This window comes from Anopheles maculipalpis, chromosome 2RL (assembly GCF_943734695.1).
Source record: "Anopheles maculipalpis chromosome 2RL, idAnoMacuDA_375_x, whole genome shotgun sequence".
Classification (NCBI taxonomy): Eukaryota; Metazoa; Arthropoda; class Insecta; order Diptera; family Culicidae; genus Anopheles; species Anopheles maculipalpis.
In genome coordinates, this window is record NC_064871.1 from 18,089,332 (window position 1) to 18,109,391 (window position 20,060).

General features: G+C 45.7%; 4 protein-coding genes across 4 annotated transcripts in view; 1 reads left to right on the forward strand and 3 right to left on the reverse strand.

Moving 5' to 3' along the window:
• LOC126556554 (trithorax group protein osa) overlaps positions 1 to 8,525 on the reverse strand; it is a 104,409-nt gene extending 95,884 nt beyond the window's left edge. Inside the window, exon 1 of the mRNA XM_050211852.1 lies at positions 7,176 to 8,525. Within this exon, the coding sequence (XP_050067809.1) occupies positions 7,176 to 8,525 (1,350 nt within the window). The remainder of the gene's footprint in view (positions 1 to 7,175) is intronic.
• Positions 1 to 20,060, forward strand: part of LOC126557492 (ATPase family AAA domain-containing protein 3A homolog) — a 235,400-nt gene that overhangs the window by 155,467 nt on the left and 59,873 nt on the right. The window lies entirely within an intron of this gene.
• LOC126557151 (neprilysin-2) overlaps positions 1 to 20,060 on the reverse strand; it is a 174,344-nt gene that overhangs the window by 151,405 nt on the left and 2,879 nt on the right. The gene's annotated exons all lie outside the window — the stretch shown is intronic.
• Positions 1 to 20,060, reverse strand: part of LOC126559613 (E3 ubiquitin-protein ligase hyd) — a 265,881-nt gene that overhangs the window by 118,172 nt on the left and 127,649 nt on the right. The gene's annotated exons all lie outside the window — the stretch shown is intronic.

The following is a 20,060-nucleotide window of genomic DNA, read 5'->3' on the forward strand; positions in this document are numbered from 1 at the left end:
TGAAATTATTAGGCCAAATGAAGGTCATCGAACCTTCGAAGTAATCCCCTTCCGATGCAATGCACATCTTCCACCTCTTCTCTCACCCTCCGAAGCAGGTTGAAAACGTCGGATGCTGGGATGTCCTTTAGTTCCGCCGTCGCTGCGGCTTCAATCTCTTCGATGAGTGTCAAAACGGTATCCCCGAAGCGGCGGTCCCTCAAAATGATGGCACAAGGCGAGACTTCACCCGCTACAGCCCCAAAACTTCTTTCAGGAAGGTGTTGACCGATGCTTTGGAAATCCCAACACTTTCCGAAAGGTCTCGTATCGTCAACCGACGATTGTTGAGCACCAAAATATTTTATTTGGATGACGTGGGCATCGTCGGTCGAGGTGGATGTTGGCTCCCCGGACGGTCCTCGTCTTCGATCATCTCACGGCCATTCTTGAAATCACTGTACCATATGTACACATTTTTCTTCGACATAGATTCTTCGTCGAAGGCTTTTTGATACATGCGCGCTGCTCCACAAACTTGGACATGGTCAATATGGACAAAAACACTTGGCGCAGCTCCGAAAACAAATTGTTACTCCTAGCCAGGTTGACTGTAGTGACTTGAAGCGTGGCAGAACTGTCAAAAACATACATATTGACAAGCGAAAAATAAAAACAAGAGACGCTGCTTTTGGGGCGCGCGAAATTTGACATCCATTATCACCTTACTTTTCGGACACAGTAGTATTGTAATCAAGGAGAATGTTGAAGATTGCTATCTTAAGTTATCAGCAATACGAACAGGCTATCCATGGAAAAAAGGTTTCAGGTTTTCGGATTTCTGAGTTTGCATGCATCCCGAGGTTTGCGGGCACACCGGGGTCTGCGGGTACAAAGGTAGGTTCTACCAGGCCTTGACTATTACACAAAATGGTAACCGATAACTAAAACCGTGTAATGTCAGTGATGTCTTGCGAGGGCATTTTACTTGAAACTCTGCTCCCTATGGCAAGCTTCCCTAGAAAGGCACATTGACCTCTAAGTAAATGCTTATACCATTTCTGAGTTTGTTCCGATCTCTCGCTCTTGCTCACATGCGCACACCATATTTCCATTGTCTTCGGCAATGTCATGCAATTAATTTCGCTAATTAACTTTTGATTGATACTCTCACTCTCTCTCTCTCTCTCTCTCTCTCTCTCTCTCTCTCCTGTTCACCAACCGTATGCAAACGACATGGATTGAGATGGTGTTCGTTCTGGCGAATGCAAGCAACGGATCGAAGAAATTTCAAATCTCTCAAGAATAAATAGATATTGCGTATATAACTGTACACAACGTGTGACAGAGTGTGTGCTTTCTATGTAGGATGTTCGTTCGCCAAGTACCACCCCGGGTTACCCCAAGCCTAAGTGTGTCCCAACAAGATAATTAGAAAACGCATCCGATTTCCGTTCAAGCACACACACACACACACACACACAACAAGTCCGTGATTATAAACAATTGAAAATGGAGTGCAGTGCACCATACAAATACACACGCACAAAAGCCTAATGCGATAGCAACGATCGATTATTTAGAGCCTTAGAAATTGAAGGCGATATATCCGTGGCGTGTGTGCGTGTGCAAATGTGTTTGTTTGCGCATGCATTTTCGCCTGCAACGAATGACATATCTTTGCACCTTGATTTTCTCTCGTTCTAAGATGGCTGACGGTGCTGTTTTCTCGGGTCAAAAGACACACATTGAATGTGTTTAAAATTATGCGAATCTTACAAACATCGAAAGGGGGATAAATTTTTAACTCTTCAAATAAATTCTTACCTGTGTAAGATGTGGAACAAGCAACCAGTGGAAAGGGAAACGGGGAGAAGAAAAAAAAAGTAGGAAAGTAGAAAGTATTAGTTTAATTACGCTCGCTCCCGTGGCAAACCCCTTAACGCTTAAACTTATTTACGATGGATGAAACAACAAGAAGGCGCTTAGCTTCGACTCTAGCCAATACATCACCAGCTCGACGATTCAATGGATTCTCTAGTTAAAAGGAAGGATGATGGGCCCGCGCTGCGGTGACAAAGGGAGATGTGGCACGAGCACGAGCGTTTCCTCTTGCTCTTCTTCTCACACTACTTTCTTCTTTCTTCAGGCAAACTAAAAGCAAAGATTAGTTTGAGAAATATGGCAAGTGGCTTCTTGTGTGGGGCTTGATTTGACGAGACTTTTTCATCCAAACGGTTTGGAAACACTATCCCACTGAAGCAAAAGATGATGATGCTCTTCTTTGGTTGGTTTTTCGCGCGATGTACTTCCCCACCACCACCACCACCAACAAAACCCAACGATGTATCCGGGGCAAAGGGAAATCGAAAATAAAAAAAATGCCAAGAGAGCGCAGAGCGATTGCTACACACGCGAGAGATCGGCTGCACTTTATACGCGCACAAAGTAGTGTGTTCCGTGTGTGTATATGTGTGTGTTTGTGTACGAAAAAGCACTTGCAAATGTGGGGCCACAACACTAAATACACCTCTTGTAGGCTTCACTGTCGGCGAAAAACTGAACGTTCGCCGACAATCTCCAGCTTCCGATCCTGATGCTGCGAATCGGTGTGCGAGACGGATGGGGTGACCCTATCAACCCAACCCCCAACCCACCGCTGCGCCATGTTTCGCTAGAATTTCACCCAAGCGAAAGGATGAAAATTTGGGCGAATGGGAGAACGGGACAAGGGGGTAAGAAAAGCGCGACGCCGAAAGCCGAAATGGACAACAATATTGTTCGGCGCGTAGCAGCAGCGTGTGTGTGTGTCCGTTTTCGCCCGAGGAGCTGATGACGGCGAAAGTAGCAAAGGATCTTCCCCACCACTGCTTGCACCTTTGCATCGCATTTCGATAGAACGCATCGGTCATCATTTATTGCCCGTGTATGGTGGTGCAGTTGTAGAATGCGCCCCAAGGAGGCACGGGGGGCGCAGGAATGTGTTTAACTGAAACGCAACACACATATCACGCATAAATGAAACTTGCTTGCCTTGCCACAACCCCACTGGGGGGGCGGTGAAGGAGAAGGAGGAACCAAAGCGTGCCGCACGAAACCTTTCACACACACAAACAACCGGCAAAGTTCCGGGAAATTGTACTGGCAAGTGTACGTTCTCGAGCCTTACACAAGGACGACCTCAAACGAGCCTCCGCACACACATTAACTTACCTCAGCAAAACGTAAAGGGGTTTTGTCTCCAATCATGCTCTCCTTCTCTCACCCGTATGAGTTTAATTTGATTGGATTTAGAGAAGAGTTTGAAAGTTACTATCGCCCAAACTTTTTTGATAATCGTTTTACAGCAACAATCCCTTAGCACCACACAGGAGATTGAACGATTGAAAGGTAGCATGAGTCAGGGTTATCGATTAATTCAAATGTTTCGAACGTGGAAATTGCTAAGCACAGACAGACAAAAAATCCTTACCGGATGGAGACGCCTGGTGTTTTATTCAACCATCGACTAAAACTACTCATTTCTTAACCTAAATGATGTAAAATATTTATACGTGTGAGGCATTTTTATACAAGCAAAAATAGTAATTGATAGTGGAGCCCCCAGTGGTGCTATATGGAATTTTTTGACACTTATGAGTTGGTACTGGAGCACTCTTCCCTCTTATGGAGTAGTTTCGGCATGATCGTGCTTGTTTCAGTTATTATTAGCGATGGAGCTGCAACGTAGACAATTGATTGTGCACACTCACCTGTAAAATACAACTTGGACCGGGGAAAAAATAGGAATATTCCTTAAAAACGCATTTTGTGCTTTTTGGAACAGTTTCGGAAACGTCAAAGCGTGGCTAGATTGGTTGAACAAAATTTAACGATAGACTACCGCTCTTTTCGTGCCTCAAAAAGCAACCAAACAGAACTCTGGAGCATAATTACATCGCCAAAACCTCGTGGTCTGAAAATTTTATGACCTGGTTCTAACGAGGTACCCGGGTTGTGTTCTTTTGGATGACGAAACGTACATAAAAATATATTTGAGGCAGGATTCTGGCCAAAAATTGTATGTTTCCACAGCCCCATCGCCTCGTATGTTCCCAACAAATATAAGTTCATTTTTGCTGACAAATTGGCCCGCCAATTCAAGGTGTTTCAAGCCATCTGCAGCTGCCGGGGGCACAAAACACTTGTTTTTATAACAAATCAATCCACGAACTCGACAGTCTATGGAGATCAGTGCCTGGAAAAGCGTGTTTTGCTTTTTATTAAAGCTCACAAATTATCTATTAAGCTATGACTCTCATGGAGATATCAAAAGGAAATTACTTAAATTCATCCGTACATAAACAAAACATATTTTTCCTGAATTTTGTGATAAAACAACAATTTTAAAAAAAAACTTTCATTTGATGTAGAAATTATATTTCTACGCTACAAATTCCTCGTTTTACAGCCTGTGAAGAGTGACCGAATTCTAAACGAATGACAACTTTAGTATCATTATGCTCAAAAATTTTGCAAGACGACAATCGAGTGCGAATTCAAAACGACCCGGATGTCGGTTACGTTGAAATAGTCTTCCGATAGGGGGAAAAAAACAGTGCCCTTTTTTGAGCCATGACCTATACCAACACACAACTGGTTCAACAATTCGAAATGACGGAAGGCAAATAAGAATGACGAGACAACGGCAATAGAGGAGAAATGGAACCATCAACCCGCCCGCCATATATTTCAAGAACAGTCCCCTTTTTAAAGTCTCCTTTTTCGTCTACTATTCTTTCTACGAGGGAAATGGTCGGCATATTTAAAGGATGCTCTCTCTCAGTTTTCCCGTCCTTCTTGATGGACTATCCCGCAAACACATCTCACTTTCAACTTGATTTCGATCAATATTTATCGCGCTTTCTCATTCAGAGATTCAGTTGAAATGTGCTGACAGGGAATGATGACTACTTTTCCCCAAAATAGGGCGTTGTGTTTTTAAACGATAATATGGTCGATAATGGTGGTCAGCATTAGAGTGAAGAATCCAGATCGATTACTTCAGAATTGCATGGGAACAGCATCACATCGAATTTCAAGATGTTAATGAACAAAGTCTGAATCATTCCACGTACGACTCACGTGCATTTGCATCGGACAGTACCTGGTATTGTTATGCGTGTAACGCACTCGCGCCATTGACGACCACTTCAGAAACATGTCATTACCCATGCTCATACCGATGAAGGAACAGGCAAAAAAAAAAGATGACGTCATTAACGACCCAAGCCAATTATCAAGCACACACCATATGCAAAGCGTGGAAAAATATTCAAAAGTCTACCATCCGGTCCCGAACGACGTCTACAGACACACGCGCACACACCATATTTATTGTGCGTCATCGACAGCTTTGCATTAAGAGCAAACACCACGCGGGGTTATGTGTGTCGTCGTCGTCGCCGAGTTGGCCACCCACCACCGGCTCCGACCGACACAGGAGCAGCAACGTTGCAATGCAGTTATTTATAAACCCCATTTGCACGAAAACCGTTGCCCGCCCGCCCGATGGACGACCGCTGAGGAACTCTCTTTATCTGTTGGCGCGTTGATGATGACGGGTAATGATGGTTTGCCTTAGTGTCACACAGAACGGTCGTTCGGTTGATGCGAGCTGCTGCGACGACAACCAACAGAGTGGACTATTTTTGGCGATTATTTCAAAAAAGACAACATTACACGCAAAGTTATACATTCACAACATCTAAAACGAAGAATCTAAGTATTATACATGTTTGCAAGGGTAACGTTGTAGTTGAAGAGGTGGATACTAAGGGATACAGGTTAAGCAGGATAAAACCTAACTCACGAGTACGTGCGTGCCCCACAGAATATCTGCACACCGATAAGCTCGGGAGGTTTCTACATTCGATCACTCCCCAAGTGTCCTTGAATCCTTGGTTCCACAGCATCTCAGGCGCGCATCTCCAGCGTATAGGACAGGTTGACTCCAAAGAATGTGGCTGCGACCTCGGATACCACGATATAGATCATCAATTCTATGGTCTTGCGTGGAATACGAGGCTGCTCGACCCGCCTTGTTAGACGCAGTTCAGGGCATTGGAAGGTGGCCGAACATTCCGATGCGTGAAGGGTTGGGTACCACATGGAAGAAATTGCATCGACCGATGCAATGGACGGACAAACCAGCGACAAGGAGAAGAAGGACACGAACGAGGCTTCAAGATCGGACAACAATCAGGAACCTTCAAGACCCCCGCTACCATCTGGACTACGAGCATGGAAACGCCCGCACGACTTTGGCTTTGGATGACGGTAAGTGTAAGCTGGCCGTACTACTATGAATTAAAAAGCAGGATAAAATACAGGATAACTACAAACATGCTTTAACCGTCAGTGGGATACTACTAACCAAATGTTCCACAAATTAATAACTATTCCGAAAGGCGTATCTGGAACACAGTATCAAAATGAACTCAACAAAAATAGTTACAAGGGCCCGTAATATCTTTGAACAACTTTAATGCTTTCCACGTGGTCTGAGCTTCGTTTAAAATAAAGAAGAGAACGCAGATGCACTCTAACCCGGAAACACGTTGGCCAACAATGTTGTAAACTATCCTGAAGTATGTTTAATGATTGTGTACGGCAATAAAGAGAACTGAGTGCAACAAATTGAAGAAGTGAATTTTTCCATTACATTTTAAAAGATTTTGTCCACATTTTAGATACAATTATCGTTCTGTAAAAGTCAGTTGTACTGATAATGGCAAAGAAACCTTTTAAAAATTGTCATTTTTTGTCTTGCAGGTACCTTGGACTTGGAATGTTTGTCAATTCGTTTTGACAAAACTATCCATAAGGTCTAAGGTCCATAAGTTTGACCCAAATCAGTATCCAAAAAATCGTTGATTAGTTTTGGATTTCGTTGGCAAGTTCAGCTCATGTCAACAATGCTTTTTTACGCAGTTTTAGAGTCTTCTGGGGGTACTTAATAAGTTTTTAGCATTTTCTTCTTTCAGCTTCTTTTAGGCTTAAAGGACCTCTACTTGGTCATACCGGCCATCAAATGGCTGACAAAACTTGTTGGGCTCAAGTAGTCCTCGCTACAGGAATGGGATTTACTCCTGAAGTAAACATAGACCACAATAGTTTAGAAATCCGCAAACATTGAAAGTAACGAATTCACTTACCGGTGGTGGTGGCCGATACGGTTGCGAGTGTGGACTGTATGGTCGGGGCGGCGGTGCCCAACCCTGCTGCTGATGTCCACCATGGTACGGATGCATGCCGGGCTGCCCTTGACCGGGTGGTGGTGGCCCCCCACCAGGACCCGGCGGCTGACCGGGCCCGGGCGGCTGTTGTCCCTGGGGCGCCGATGGATCGTAACTGGCCGGAGGATAACGATGATGGGGCGCACCCGGATGCGGTGGCGGCGGTGGATGCGACTGTAGCAGCGAGTTCAGCGTCGGCGTAGGGCCGCCCGCCGCTGGTCCACTGGGCGGTGGCGCATTGGCACCTCCGCCAGGTGGTGGCTGCCCGGCACCGGCACCGCCCGCACCAGCGGCCGTCGGCTGCTGAGACATGTAGCGGCTGTGCCGCCCATGCATCGGACTGCCGGTGGCTGCTGCTGCCGCTGCGGCGGCGGCTGCTGTTGCAGCGGCGGCCGCGGCAGCCGGTTTGCCGCCGGTATGCTGTGGTGGCGGCGGGGTGCCCGCACCTCCCGCACCGCTTCCACCACCGGCACCACCGGACGAGGCAGCAGCCGCTGCGGCAGCTGCTGCGGCGGCCGCTGCCGCACCCATCCGATGCGCGTGATAGTGTGCGTACGGATCGGGCGCTCCACCGGCCCCGGGCGGCTGCCCGACGTTCGGATCGTGCGGATGATGGGGATGGTGATGGTGGTAGCGGGGCGCATACTGCTGCTGGTGCTGCATACCGGGCGGGGGTGGCGGCGGCTGACCATACCCGTGATGCTGCATCTGATGATGATGGTGACCCATGGGTGGTGGCGGTGGAGGTCCATGGCCATGGTGTGGAGGGGGCAGCGATTCATCCTTTCCGCTGCCGCCCGTCCCCGAGCCGCCGCCGCCTCCTCCGCCGTTCGTTGCATCACCCGGGCCGGACACCGGCACCGGATGGTGGTGGTCGTAGGGCGAACCATGGTGTGGCGGTGGCCCATGACCCGGCGGGGGTGGTTGATGATCACCGCCCGCGCCAGGCGGTCCCGGCGGATGATGGTGCGGATGGTGGTGCTGGTGTGGATGGGGCGGCATATGCAGCGGATGGGGCCCATGTGCATGATGGGGCGGCGGTGGTGGAGGCGGCTGCTGATGGTGATGTGGGTGCTGCGCATGCGGATGATGCGAAGGCGGCGGCTGATGATGTTGCTGCTGTTGCTGCGGCGTCGTGACTGGTGTGGCCGCAGACGACGTTGTCGTCGTTGTCGTGGCAGAGGCAGCTGCCGTCGATGATGCGCCACCGGCCGCTCCCGTCCCACCTCCTCCTCCCGATGCCGACTTTTGACTTTTTTGATCGCCCATTGTGAAGTCGGCGGCTGCCAGTAGGCCCTATTTGCTGTTGGCAGCTGGCAGGCCCAGCTAGCGCGCGCGGCTGTCGACGGTTTGCGCGTTGACTTGTTCTCCGTAGACAACACACACCACTTAACTGCTGCGATGGTGTTGCTGCGGTGCTGCTTTTTCGGCCGCTACTGTTCTACACGAACTGCGCTTGTTCGATGCCAACATTGCTGTTGGGTGAGATGTTGAAGGATATCCTTCCCGGAGACGAGATGCTGGACGCTATACACACACACACAGACAGGAGCGCGGACTCGCTTTTTCGCTGTTTACGCAATTGCTTTACGAGAACGTTTCTTTGACAGCTTGCAATTTTACTACACGCGACACAATTTTCTTTACAATCGTACACTGACACGTTTGCACACACACGCACACACGCCTACACTTACGCATAGACAAATGCATATATATACACACACACACGCATACACTCGCGCACATACACTAACACAACGGGCTGTGCGGATCGCCACGGGATAGAGGAACAAAATATCTGACCGATGTTGTTGATAATTTTCCAGTAATACTTAACCTTCACTTATCTTCTTCTTTTTCTAACCCCCCTCACTTTCTCTCATTCTCCACACCCACTTTTTCTCGCACCTTCCTCTCTCCTCGCCTTTATTTTCTTTCACTTTTCTTAAGCTGCTTCACGGTGCAGCACACATATCAAATCACACGCACATACACACACGAGCAAGTAGGCGGCGGCTCACACACACACGCAATATACACATTTTCATAAAGCACGGTGCACATTACACATTATTTTCATACCACGCTTTTCGTCGCACAATTCGCTCCCGCACGCGAAAATTTCCTCCTGGAACAATAATAACAACACCGAAAAACAAGCTTAGATAACATATAATTACACACACATCCACCCACACACCCAAACAGGCACACGACGACGTAATGAGCTAAACGAAAAGTCAACACAAACACACGCACGCACGTACACAGTCGCGCCCCGGTTGACTTTTCTATCGGCTCGCGCGTTCCAAAAAAAGGATGAACAGTGCTGTGCACCAAATACCAACCAACTAGCGAACAAATAAAAATAAATAAATAATGCGAAACTAAACCGGCTACAACAACATACACACACACATACACATACACCCCGGAGACGCTAAAAGTGCGCCCTCCTCCCATCTCTCGGCGGCAAACAGGTGGTCATCAAAGCCCTCTTCTACTTATAACACCACCTTCTTCCACCTCACCTTAAGCGGAAAATGGGTGTAAAATCACTTTTTTTTTGCTTGCTGCTGTGCGGCGAATAAACTATGCCATAAATCATTGTATCACGCGTTCCGGACTGGACGGAGTGTTGAATGCAGATAGCTGACTCTCAATTTTATCTGCCACAATCGGGCAGGGCACACGTCTTTTTTATCCTTAGAAGAGGCTTGATTTTAAAACACATTAGAACACTGTCACGTGAGGCGGGTGAGTGAAGGTATCTCTTGCAAGTGGTGCTGAAAATAAAGAGAAACAAGATTTTAAAAAACACATTAGACTGATGACTAAAAGAAATATTGTAATAGAGAGTGCAACTAAGACGTCAAAGCGGAACTCAAGGATTATAAAATTTAGATTAAATTTGGTACAACAATTTTGAGTGGTTTGATGGCAACAAGGGTCGGATCACAGATCACAGTACAATCAAAAGTAAGCAGATGCTGCAGACGCCAATCTTTCAAGGGGATCGAGCCGGATTTGATACTAGTAAAATGTTGCGTACGCGTCTCTCGGCCCAAAAGCCAGCACCAAGCAACGGTCAGCAAGGTGGCGCGCGAACTGCCAAACGTAACCAAAGGACTCGGGCAATGTCAGCAGCGGACGCTCAGTCCAAGCGTTGTTTTTAGAAACACCGGTCAGCCACTCCGTGATACGTCCCCTTTAGGTTACGTAGAGAACGCCAAAGTTTCCCGGTTCTTAAGTAAGATAGTTAAGTTAAATGTATGTACCATATATAAGGCCCGACCAAGCCCGCCAATAAATCAGCAGTTGTCTAGAATCTAACATACACGGTCGTTTCTATTAAGAAAGATTCTTGGTTGTTTCAGGTAGCTCGTCACCGTTCATCGTTCGAAAAGCAATCGTAATTAGACACTCCCCCCCACCCCCCCTCTTTCTGGGAACAACTGGGAGCCGCGGTACCCGGAAGATCGGTTCCTGTTCCTTCGCTTGGCGGGATCAGACGCACTGTCGGGCAACAGAAGACTCAGTCAGAAATAGCTCTATCTGTCGGAGGTAACTCTATTTGTAGAAAGCAGCAGTTTCCATCAGAAGTAGCTCTATCTTTCGCAGGTAGCTTTTTGGTCATAGGAGTATCGGGAATTAAGAGGGTCCGGAACATTGTAAGGAGGCCTGTAACTTCTTAAATGAAGTTTCTATTGACCGCAGAACTGCCTAACTATCAACGGGAAAAAAGCTAAGTTAAGAAAATCTTGGATACCCACGAGTTAGATGCCACTGTAGCTTCACACAAAGTTGTAGTGGCTTTCGGGCTCGTGCGTTCTGCCGATGGTGGGGCCGCCAGCCACAACATCCAAATGCAGGCAACGATATGGAGTGACGAACGCCACAAAGTATCCGCAACAAAGGCGGGTTTCTTGGTAGCCAGTTGTTCGTCTCCACGGCACGACGGTGCTTCAAGGAAGCGCTAACCCCTTAGTGGAAAGAGTGAAGACAACATCGGAACCATACCTGGCAGCAACAACTTCCCTCAACCGAGCTCACTCGGGTGCAAAGGTGTACTTGAATTGACGGAGAAGGAAATGTCTACCCTCCAAATATTATAAAAGTTGAATGAGTTGTGAAGCTAGATATAAGATTAGATTTTGAGGAATACGGCCTGGCCGTCATTACGAAACATAAAACTTTCTTGTGATTTGTATCACAAACATTTTTTAGAAACTCGATACGATTCGTACTAAACTTCCAAAGAGTTTAAAAAGACCAACTCTCAAAAGAGCTGTAAAAACTCTTTGTGAGTTCACAAACAACACAACACAAATGGGATATCTGATGATGGAGACGGTAGCGGAGCCGATGTTCACACGGTAGGATCGTTTACCGAATCTCGTCTAGACCAATTTTTAGCTCTCATTCCTAGGACCGATCATCCAACTAATGGGAGTAATCAAGCGAAGGAAAGCCAGCAATGACAGGTAAAGACCTCCCGAGGTTCTAGAGTCAACAAACGAAGATACGCGATGATAGAAGCAGCTGTGACATTTGTTTTGTAGAAATGGGAATAACGTAACGTCTTGCAAATAGATCCCAAAACCATTCATTCTCCATGAAAAATCCCACAAACTGTACCTGAAAATAAAGCTCTGCCACACGGCTGTCGAAGAAATTAGGCGCTACAACCAACACACACAGCCACACCAACGACCGGAGCGGGAAAACGAAAACGCGAGAAAGCGCATCGGAACGGTAAGAAAAGATTGTAACGTCGGACGTGGCCAATGTGGGAAACCGGGCGATTTTCGAAAGGAAAGAGAAACCGCAAAACGGAGCATATAAATTGAAATGCGCTTTCGAAAAGCATGTGGAAGCACCGGGGACGCGGTGGTGTTATTTTTTTTATTCTCTCGTTATTTCCTCCTCTCTCTTAATTCCACTGGACCATCATTTCGAGTGTCAAAAAAGCGTTTTGATGATGGGGGAAACATGAAAAAAAAAACAACAACATAAACTTCAGAGAGCTTGGAAATGGTTTGTTGAGTTACAGGACCATGGATAGATCATACTGGCTTCAAAAAAACCGATACAAAATCCGGATAAGAGAGCAAAGCTTCGAGCATGGAGCACGGGGAGCAGACAGAAGAACTCATCATCATTTTACCAGTGTGCGGTGCTTGCTGCCTTGGCGTCTTCGAAATTTGAAGCCCTCCCCTTCCAAAAAATGCACATGCACAAAGTTGGTGGAACTCTCCCAAAAAACTCGTGTATACGCCTCTACCGTCAGTCAGCAGCAGGCAAACAACATTTGGGAAATGATAATAAAAAAATAAATAAATCCACTAACACAATCTCTTGTCCAACAACACAGACCACCTTTCTTCTCTCTTCAGGGCTCTGTTGTCATCATCTCATTTGCTTTGCTTCACGTTTGAATAATTTTGCACTGCGGCAGCAGCTGTCGACTGAACGCCGCTGGAATGATTTTCATATTTTGCTCAAATTTGGCCTCTCAAAAGTTAACTTTGTCCGTTGCCTTTTGGAAGCCCTAGCAGCACCATCTCATCATCACGTTCGCAGGCCTAGCCTTCCCCCCCTCCCCCCCCATGACACTACTTATGATGGTCAGCATCTTCAAGCTGGTTAGCTTCTTTACAAGCGTTTCTTTGCCCGGATAAGCTTTTCTTGCTCGAGTCAACTGTGAAATGCGAAACGAAACATCTTGCGCACTGTTGTGGTGGAGAATATGAAACCGGCCGCTCACAAGAAAAGAACACTTAACCGCCTCTGTATGTGTGTGTGTGTGTGTGCGTGTCTCATAAGATAAACGAGCGATTGCGCTGATGTTGGACAGAATGAACTGCAGAGAGCACGCTCGAAACAACAATCAACCAAACAACCTACCCAGGCAAGCAGCAGCACTACCTTCGGGAGGAGAAGAAACGATGCCAATGGTTACTTCACTGGCATGGAGGAAAGAATGGGCCGCTGGAACCACATCCTGGCAATCGTCGCGCAATGAGCGCTCTTGGCTGTGGACGATGGGTGCGAAAGCAAGTCACAGTGGGACAGAAGAATTTGCATTATAAGAAAAAATATTTTAGCGAAATTTATTATGTTAAATGTGCCTCAATTTGTAATCTTTCTTCTCTTCGTATTAGAAAATATTTATTAAAATAAAATAAAACAAACTTCTTCGCTATCTTTCTCTGGGTACCTTAAGAGGTCCTGCCAACTGTCATATTTGGCTTACATGACTTGAATGATCGGTTTGTCTGGAGCGCACTAGCGGCTATTCGAACCCGTGACTGTGGTGTCCGAATATTGTGATTTGGGAGTCGACTCCGAGGAATCGAATGGTATCGCTGGATCCATCCGGACCAGCCCCTATAGCCCCTAAATTTACACAAATTTTGTTATACTTTAGATTTTTTAGAAACATCTCAGAATCAGCAGATTTGATTACCAACGACCTTCAAAGTACTTTCGGCGGTTCCGCCTGGATCTGAACGGTACCGAAGTTCATAATCTGAGCAATGCAATGGCATCTACTTTCGGGAATTAGTTAAGATGTAGATTTTGAAACCGTCAACCAAATTTACGTTTATGGTAATTTATTCTATTTCTTGGCTTCATTTTATCCGACGTGCCGTTCAATATCTTTAATAATTTATAAAAGAGATCCTTAAAAACATCCTTAGCTTCTTTTTTGTTCTGCACAATTACATCATGAAGATAAATGTTTTTGTTCAATATTTCACTACAGATTTGAAAGTTGGATCTGAGTTAAATTTAAATGCCAGAACTACATAAAGAGGACGCAAGAGCAACATAAGATATTTATAATTAGCGGGATGAATTTCAACCAAAGATTTATATTTATTACTGAAAATGTCCATCTACCTCTCCCTAACTAACCCACAGTGACACGCCTGCTGTTAACCTTGCTGGTGGTATTTATTTTCTTGTCTCGTTTGGCGTTCTGTCAAGCGCGAGAAGCTAAGAAAAATATGCCCCCGACCCGAGAGTGATCCAAAGGTTGTGGGGAGCCAGCAACCAGCAAAGACGGAACGAGAAGGTACGACGGGATTTCCGTTTCTTGTGGTTCCACCGGCATCATGGCACAACATGCAGGTTGCGACGAAAGGCCCCAAAGAAGTAAGAAGAAAAAAAATGACCACAAAGGAACAAAAACATAAAATGCATTTAAAAAAAAAACGAACGAGCATGCCCCGTGTAAAACCGAGGCAACAGAAGAGCGAAGGGCAAAGAAAAAAAAAAAGAACGAACGAACGAACCCCACTCAACACAACATCGATGTGCTTTCGAACCGAAACACAACACCGGTGTGGACTCGCGCCGGTTAACAACTCGCACAACTTAATGTAGCTTCGCCTCTCAGCCAACGGAAGGGAGCTTTTGGCTTTTGCTTGGTAAGAGTGGCAAGCAGCAACAGCAGAACCAATCTCGGGCTACATTTTTCAGCCGTTCAGTCGGCAAACGGAAGGGGTTGTTGTTTGTGTGCCGCCTCTCGCGTCTCGTTCTTCATCAAGCTGCTGCCCACAGTTTTTTGAGTCGCGTTTTTTCTTTATACGGATGGCCACCACAAAGTACGGAGTGGTAGATGAGATAGAGAGAAAAAAAAAACCCCAACGAAGAACCTCATCTTTGACCGTATCCAAAAGGGAAGCTCTTATACCCTAACCCTTACCCACACATCATCGCCATCCACGTACGTATTGTAAGAGGGTGGGGATAATGAAGATGAAAAGCGAGAATGGGAGAGGACCTAAAACTAAAGTGGATCTTGCAGCTCCAAATGCGCGCGCGAATCTCGGGTCAAAAGGAAGAAATAAATAAATGCGGAAAAAAGTACACCATACACCAAAAGCCGGGACCGGCCATCCCCGGGACCGAGACACACAACCAGAAAAGACATAAGGCTGCGTCATTCGCTTGCTGCCCCCCTTGAGAGATTGTGTCTGTTTTGTCCGCTGGAAACCACGAACCGGGCCATTCTTCGAACGAACGCGATATCCGGCGAGAGACTTGTGGGACGAACGAATAAAAGTGTGCAGCCCAAAACCTTAAATGAACCACCAGCTCTCAACAAACGCTAGTCATTCTGATGGGGAGGGTTAGAGCTGGGCAAGAAGAACTTGTGCTTGTACCCCACCACATTCGCAGTAAAACCATGGGAGAAGATCACATCGATCGCAACCAAAAAAAAAGGAGCAACAGTACAACCTCTTTCCGAACCTAATCTTGAGCTGTCAGTAAATGGTTTTGTGTGTGCGTGTGAGGGAAGGAGACTTTACAGCCTCAAGTACTACCATCGTCTATTCGCGATATTTGCGCTGTTCTTTCGCTCATGAACTTCAGGGGAAGGTGAAGAAACACAACACGCAACCAGCATAAAGCGAACGCATTTTAATTTTTCACCAACGCAACGAGGATCACTTGATCAGGCACAAATTGAGTGAAGAAAACAAATATTAATCCTGGATTCCGCTTTCACGTTCTATCCTGTGCTTCGGTATCGACTTGTGGCCTTTAAAAATGTACTGCTTATTCCCCCGCGATGAACGATAAGTTAAAAAAATGACATTTTACGACAAGAAACGCCCTGTTCTTAGGGTAAGTCAAGTACTTGCGCGTTATTCTTTTTGCTGATTAAATGCTGATTGTCTAGCGCGATGCCTGTTGCTGTGAGACTCATCTTCAGTGTGATCAGTTCCAATCCAAAAAATGGTTTTTGCAAACCGTTTGATGTTTAGTCGTCGATGAATAGTTAGAGTCCTGCTTGCCGGAGGCTCTGAGCGTGATAGAGCCCGACTAGGAAGCAGAGTATCAGTTGACGGCGACGATCTCGAGGTGGTAGAGGAGTTCTGCTACCTTGGTACGATCGTAACTACGGACAACAACGTAAGCAGCGAAATCTACGGACTCCACAGACTCCTGCGATTAAGAAGACTCCAACAACACACGAAACGCACGATTTGGACGCACTTGGACTATGCTCACGGAGGACGCCAATGCACTCGCCATTTTCGAAAGCCGGGTGGTAAGGACTATCTTTGGCGGTGTGTGCGAGCAGGGCGTGTGGCGACGGAGAATGCGCCACAAGCTACCTGAGTCAAAGCTGGTTGGACACGTTGGCTGAGGCACGTGATGCTCTCTCTTCCTCTGAGAGAGTTGCAGGTCCAGGCAATATTAGGACATAGTTCAGGCTCTTACTAAAGAGTAAGTTACTAACTGCAATGTTCGAGCCGACACTTTCCAATCATCAAACTCGTATGATAGAATCCGGCAGGCCAGGGGCCAGGTGGTGGAGATGACAGCGGCGCTGGTCTTCACAAGGCAAGACCGGAAATCAAATCCCATCCGGACTCCAATCTCCAATAGTAAGGACCAATCCTAATTGCAATATCCCACGTTAAAGGCTTTCTAGACTTGCTGATACCACTTTGATGGGATTGAAATCAAATCCCAATTGCAGTCCTGCCGTTTGAAAAAAGGTCCCGTTTGTTGCCTTCCTGTCTCACTATTGATTTGAAAAATTCCAAAGAGCGACTCAAAACTTTCATTATATGCATCTAAACCCTGTAAGCTTTTAGATGACCGGCATGACCTAGCAGGTCGTTAAGCCAAAAAGGAAGACTATAGAGAATCCTCACACATTCTTGCCAGATATTTCACAAAAGTTTTCACAGGCAAAATATGATAGAATTTAATCTAAGACACCTAACCAATTAACTCGTATGATAATTTTCCTACCAAGCGTCTTGTTCTCCAGGCGTGCTTAATTATTTGCGCATAACGCATACCTCTTACGTCATAAAGCACTTTACCGGACAAGCAATAAAAAAAATGGCTTTAACGGGGTCTCCAGCAAGGAGCCGCGTCAAAAAGTCACACTCAAGAACTGTGCAAAATAACCAGAAAGGCTAAGGAAGCAGTAAAAGAGCAAAGCGCAGCGAACTAAATGGAAGCAAACAAAGTGAAACAACCACCAAAGGACAAACCGGACACCTCTTTTTATGATGGCGATGACGGATGACAGAGAATAAGAAAAAAGGGGGCCACACATCCAATCGCCCTCGAACGAACGCGAAAAGGGCACCGGGGGCATAAATGTGAGGGGGGGGGGGGTGTTTTGCATGGGTAAAACAATTTGCAAAATCATAAATCAGGAGTCCCACCACAACCAACCGGCTCATACTGCGGGAGGTGTGAAAATCAGCCCTCCTTCTGTAGAGTTTTCCTTGTTTCGGTTTTATCGTTTCAAGCGTTTATTAATTTTCGATCATTTACCACCGCCTCCGCACACACCCTGGGGGGGAGAGGGATGCATTTTTAATTTTACTTTCCGTGACCGCGAGGATGGATGGCACGGCGAGCGTAAATTTGCTACTGGACCGCTGGTAGTTTAAATTTTACTTACTGGCTCTGCTTACTGAATTGCTTGTGAGAAATAAAAGCAATTTAAGCGTTCACAGTACGTCCAAGAACAATTCTTCTCATGCTCTTACGCTGGCAGATACAATCCGCAGAAGATGCAGTATTCAGTCAACCGATCCCCGGTTACACGGGTAAAGAGCGTTTGATTTATGGAACTGTGTTAACACACCGCTTGCCTTTAAAGTCTTCTCTCCCCCGCGTAGAAAAGTGAACTGGGAAATGTATCAATTAGATGAGAGGATGAACAGAATGGAACGGAAAACACGAGCGAACAGAAACGTACATACAAGGGAAGGGTAAACTGGAATCAGCTGATTTTTGTTTCCCTTAAAGCGGGTCATTAAGACACATGACATTAAGCATTGGTGATCCAACCGGTGCTGGGAAGAGTGTATCACGTGGATGACGCGGTTTGTCGGAAGTACCTTTTGTCGAAAACATAAACCATCGAATGCAGAACGCGGATATCCACATGAAGACTTCACGGTCTTCCATGAGTCCTTTACATTTTGGTTTGTTCCACTGCAAGACTTCTTTTAGCCTTAACGACCTTCTCCCAAACAAAACAAAAATTATTAAACACAAATTTGTTTATTTGCTGGTAATAAATTTTATTTGGGAGAAAGCGGTTTGATTTTGAATCCGAAGTAAAATCAGCAGCATAATCCAGGGTTAGCTGCAATTGATTCCGCAGTGCACTCCAGAGTTGAATCTGAATTTATTATTTAAGATTACACCGGACTACTTCGGAATAATTACTCCGAATTACGGCGGAATAAACTCGGGAGTAATTACTCCTTAATAAGCTCCGGATTAATCCGGAATAATTGCTCCGGAGTTAATCAGGAGTTACTCCGAAATGCAACTCGGATCGGCGTTCCGGAGGCATTTGATGAATCGGATGATTCCGACTCAGCCATAACTGAGAATTTACATCAGTAGTGAAAACCGGGCCGCTCCAAGACTCTGCCAACAGCCCACAAAAAGACTCTGTGGTTGTTAGTAATAAATTGGTTTGAAACCCTATTTTATATCTTACATTGCGAAGGACACAAAAACCAAATTTGATTCAGCTTGGAGATTTGTTAAAACTCTTTTTTTGTTTGTAAAAACTACTCTGAAAATCTACGAAAAAAGACGTTGAACTCGAATATGCCGATATAGTAAAGATAACAACAGCAAGATCCTTCCAATTTTTACATTTTTTTGAAGCAGTGTCGTCGCATGAAAGACTATTAAAAATTACAAATAAAAGCCTTTTTGGATCAAACCACACAAAAGTATAAAAATGTCTCAATTTTGAATATTTCATAAGCCGCAAGATATGGAAGAATTATTTAATTTTAAAAGTCCAAATATTTACTGCACGGAGGTTTAACAGTTACTGTTGGAACTAAACATTTAATACATGGCATGAAAAAGCCTTTAATCGGTCTTACAGTGGTCTTAAATCGACTTTTGGCCACCTTAGAATGCTACAAAAATGTCTTTCTTAGTAAACGACTAGAAAAAGCCTTAGGCCCCACCAAATTTTACCAGCATTAAATTCAAATTCTGAGAGCTATTATTGAAAATTACAGTTGGTTTGTCTGCTTCTTGGTACGCAATACAACCGAGCTAAATAAAACTTCTACCTTTGCTCGACTGCAATAAAAATAATTCAACAATCTCAGTCCCACAATGGATATTTAATGAGTCAATCAGCCATTTCTTTTCGTCATTTTACATGTTTCTCTATTCCATTCTAATCATCCACAATTTGGGAATAGTAGAAGAGGAGCATATTTTAATTTGACATTTCTAGCTTCTCGTCTCACATTTTCCAGTGGCCAGGCGCGGTTTGACTGGTCTGCGAATTTCAAAATTATCCATGAAAAATTGCTAATTGCTAGTTACGTCGATCGTCTAGTTCGTCTATGGCGACCGCGGGTTGTGCGAAAAAACTTCTTCCACATCCTCTTCCACTCCCTTTTCAGAAAAAAATGAGTCCCACACCCCAACCCACAAATGCCCGACGAGCTTCATCAATTCCCTTCTGCGAGAGAATCCCCGGGCCAGAAGAAGTACGTGTGCAGAAGAATAATACATTGGACCACGTTTATCCAATCTCGCTTTGGTGGCTCTTCGCCATGGTCCTGTGGTCCACACCAGGCACACTAAACTCGCTACATTACGTTCCGTGCCATCGTTGTGAAAGGTAAGCGCGCAGCGTTTGGTGTTTGTTGGTGGTGGCGCTGGGAACAGAGGGCATCCGGGAGAGATCCCCCACGTCCATTTAATCAAGGTGCAGCAGCAGCAGCAGCAGCAGCACAGCAGCACAATTTGAAATATTGCCAC